Source organism: Lactuca sativa, chromosome 1 (assembly GCF_002870075.4).
Source record: "Lactuca sativa cultivar Salinas chromosome 1, Lsat_Salinas_v11, whole genome shotgun sequence".
In the NCBI taxonomy this organism is placed as follows: Eukaryota; Viridiplantae; Streptophyta; class Magnoliopsida; order Asterales; family Asteraceae; genus Lactuca; species Lactuca sativa.
This window is the reverse complement of record NC_056623.2, coordinates 67,385,627-67,389,747: the sequence shown is the minus strand read 5'-3', so window position 1 is coordinate 67,389,747 and position 4,121 is coordinate 67,385,627. Positions and strand designations below refer to the sequence as shown.

At 40.2% G+C, this 4,121-nt stretch overlaps 1 protein-coding gene across 1 annotated transcript; it reads right to left on the bottom strand.

Annotated features, from left to right (window-relative positions):
* Positions 1-1,181: 1,181 nt before the first annotated feature.
* Positions 1,182-3,694, bottom strand: LOC111915204 (L-type lectin-domain containing receptor kinase VIII.1). Its single transcript, XM_023910876.3, has one exon. The coding sequence runs from the start codon at positions 3,492-3,494 to the stop codon at positions 1,380-1,382; it is 2,115 nt and encodes a 704-aa protein (XP_023766644.2). The 5' UTR covers positions 3,495-3,694; the 3' UTR covers positions 1,182-1,379.
* Between the last annotated feature and the right edge of the window lie 427 nt (positions 3,695-4,121).

The window sequence follows — 4,121 nt, the reverse complement described above, 5'->3', positions numbered from 1 at the left end:
TTACCTGTTCTTAATATTACCAATGGCTCAAAGCATTGGACCAATCCTCTCACAGATTGCATCATAACCAACTACCCGTTTTGGGGTAATAAGAATTAAGAAACACTTTTTTCTTTTAATTTATAAAATGATTGATTCTTGATATAACTTACTGTTTCCAGAAGAAACTCGAAGACTGGTATCTATTAATTATGTAAATGTAAATGTAAATCCTTTTGTTGAAAGTTGAAAGATTATGAATTTGTATAACATTTACTTGTGCAAATAAAATCATACTAGGTGTAGACTCGTTTGTTTGTGTAGATCTTTATTTATCAACATAATATTATCATTTCTTTGTTGATAGGATGGTGCATGTATAAAAGTTTCTGGATCTCCAACAGAAAAGGCCATCCTCCATCGGGGTGCCAAGGTTCTATTGCATGTTTTCTATTAAGTTTTATCTATGTGAGAGTGTGTTTTAAGTTTATATAAATCAAAATGGATTTAAATTGAAGATTGGGATGAACTTGTTTACTGATTTTTGTTGCTGCTGATTTTTGCTGTTATGTGCTGCTGTTGATGTTGCTGATTTGTGTTGTTGCTGTTACTATTGTTTTTTGCTGTTAACATTGTTGTCTTTATTGTTGTTGTTTTTGCTTTTATGAATTACAAATTTCAGCCTCTTTATGCTATTTGTTTGTATATCTTGTACTTAAATTGTTTATATAGGTTAGTTTACATAATTTACATGGCATATATAAAATAACAAGTTTTAATACTCAAGGAGTCAGGTACCCGGAACCGAAAGCGGTTCCAATTTTTTAGGAACCGGTGTAGACGGTTCCGGTTCTAATTCCAAAAACTCATGAACCATCGGTTCCAGTTCCAACTAAAATAGGCGGATATCCGGTTATGCTGATCCCTAATTCTGAACATCTCATCAATATAGAAAAAGAAGTTATATATCGACAATAGTGTATCATTGAAATAGAGTGGTTGTGTAACAAAGATCTACTCAAACTCCAATACAATGTCTCCATGCTTTGAAGATGAACCCCTATTTACTTTACGAAACATCTACTCAAACTCCAATACAATCTTGCTTTTTGACCTTTTACTTGGAGCTTTTTGCGTAAAAGCAAATTCCCCATCCTCTACAATTCCATGAAAATGACCACCACTAATTTTAACGCACATGGTTATCAATCATCAATTAAGACAACTCTTAAATACATATCATTAACTTTTTAGAAAAATTGCCTCGATTGGCCCTATACTCATCCCCATAGCCTTTCATTATTGTCCTTTACATCAATTATTACACAATGAATCAACAAATCATATCAATTATAATGTTACACGACCCAACTAGGAGCACCTGGTCAGGTCGGGTCGGGTTAAACCAGGTCCAACCCGCCACCATTGAAGCTGTGTTCTGATGAGGAGGTTGAAATGGCAACTAATTCATTCAAATCAGATACACTATCTTGTAAATTCAATAACAAATGCGAAGTGCTAAAGCTTAATGACGGTTTTGCCCTCGCCACCACAGGCACCTCAGCCTCACCCACAAGCATCTGAACCACATTTCGCATTGTGGGTCGAACCGCCGGGTCAGGGTGAGAACACACCAACCCAATCAACAATACTTTATTCATTTGTGCCTCGTCAAACTCGCCGGACAACCGTGGGTCCGCCGCCGACAACAACCGCTCCTCCCTGTGCAAACCCCATACCCACTCTACCAGATTACTATTCTCCCTGGTTTTCCCCACCGCGGTAGTTTCCCTTTCAATCGGTCTCCGGCCACTAGCCACTTCAAGCACCACCGCGCCAAAGCTAAAAACGTCTGTTTTCTCACTCGCTCGACCAGTTAATAAATATTCCGGTGCCAAATATCCCATGGTTCCGGCGGCCACTGTGGCGTCTGGAGACTTATCGTGCTCTGTTCTTCGGGCTAACCCAAAATCTCCTAATCTTGCGTTGAACCCTTCGTCTAACATTATGTTACTAGTTTTTACATCTCTATGAATCACTTGATTTTCGCATTCTTGATGTAAATAAGCTAAAGCAGAGGCTACACCCATTAAGATTTTGCTCCGGTGAACCCACGGGAGAGTCATTCTTGACTCAAAAAGTGCTTTATCAAGTGACCCATTTGGCATCAAGTCATAAACCAGCAAAATTTCACCTTTTTCGTGACACCAACCTTGTAATCTCACAAGATTCCGGTGGCGGAGAGTTCCGATGATTGATAGCTCTGATAGAAACTCAGCCATTCCTTGACCACCTGTATGGCTGCACCTCTTAACGGCGATATTCTCGCCGGAATCCGATAATACACCCCTGTAAACAGTCCCAAATGCTCCATGTCCGATTACACGTGTGGCGTCGAAGCCTTTCGTGGCTAATTTAAGCTCTTTGTATGAGAATTCTTTGGGGGCTTTTATGAATTCAGAAGCAAAAGGTTGTGGCTTTTTTGTATTTTTGAATTTCTTGGAGTAGACCCAAATTAGTAAGAGTGTACACACGGCTAAAACAAATGCACCGGCAGTCACCACCCCCACCACCGCCCCTGCACCTTCTTTGCATAACTGGTTCTTACATTTGCTCTTCTTTTGTGTAGAATGGTGGGTTTGAGTGGAGTTTGACTCGGTTGGTGCTATCGATGGTGGTGGAATCTTGACTGAGTCAGCGGCAGGGTTCGTGAAATTGGCGGTTGGTGGAGGTGGATGTGGTGGTGCGTCATCAAATGATGAGTTGAAGGTCCACCATTCAACCGAGTGGACTTCAGTGCTGCCTTGAGTCGACCCAGTGAATCCGATGAACATGAACTCGTTCACGTATTTATTGAGATCCATGGGGACGGATAGAACTGGTGTGCTTGGTTTTACGTTGGAGTATGAAATCGAGATGTTGAGTTGCTGAGTTGTGCCGTTGTACTCCACCCACGAGTTAACCTGGTCGCCACTTCTCAGATCAATGTTGATGGAATCCAAATCGGCAACGTCGGCTGAAATCATCGAGTTAAGATCCACACCCAAATGGTTTCCATTAATATCTTTAAACTCAACGTCCATTAAGGTATCAAATTCAATAGCAATGGCGCCAGTCGGAATACCCATGTACCCTCCGGCGTCCCCTGTGTCTTCGTCGCCCGGCGAGATCACAAAAGCCAAGCCACCACCAATCGAACCTGGGTTTAAGTTGGTAACCGCAAACGAGAAGAAAGTGGTGAAGCTCGCCGGAATCGTGGTTCCAGGCCGCTTGAACCTGACAGGTTTGTTGTACAGAACTCCTCCGGCACCGGAGTTTGGAACAGCGAGCTCACGAGTGAGCATGATGCTCGTGTTGACCAAGTGAGCATCACCAAGGAGCTTCAAGCTACTCAGAGAAAGTGACTGGAAGTCAAACGAGATTGTTCCACCGACAGCATTACCGGAAAAGTATAATAATAGCAGAAAACATGGCAGAAAAGAAGTAATCTTTTCGCCGGAAATAAATGAAAGCATAGCTATGTTAGATCTGTTGGAAACCCATCAAAGATTTTGGTCCGAATTTTGTTATGTTGGGGAGAGATCGAATGGCGGATTATTCGATCACGAGATTGCAGGGAGATTGTAGAGAGAGAGAGAGAGAGAGAGAGAGAGAGAGAGGGGGGGGGGGAAGCAGAAATGTAGATGATGGAAAGAAAATGTAGAGGGATATGGAAGAAGGAGACAGGTGGCTGAGTTGGAAGACACGTGTCAGACATAACGGTCATATTTCCCGGTCCACCGTGTGAAGATTCTCCATCCATTCCCAAATAAACATGACTTTCCACGATGTAATGTTAACTTATACTTATATTTTATTTGTCAAAATGTAGTTCTTTTTAAAAAGATAGATATTATGTAAAGCCTAAGTAAGATTTTTTTTTTTTCATAAAAAACAAAATGTGATATACTTTCTTTAACTTAAAGAATATTACTGTTTCAGCACATTTCTTTTAGATTTTAACAAATGTAAGTCGAGATATTAAATGCAAATTAATCAATGCATCACTATAATAAAACATATGGCTAATGAATATTGTTATTATATCTACTATTTTTTGTCTTTTAATAACAACAATAATAATAATAATAATAATAATAATA

Coding starts and splice junctions, on each gene's coding strand:
- LOC111915204 (XM_023910876.3), bottom strand. CDS start 3,494: ATGCTTTCATTTATTTCCGGCGAAAAGATTACTTCTTTTCTGCCATGT.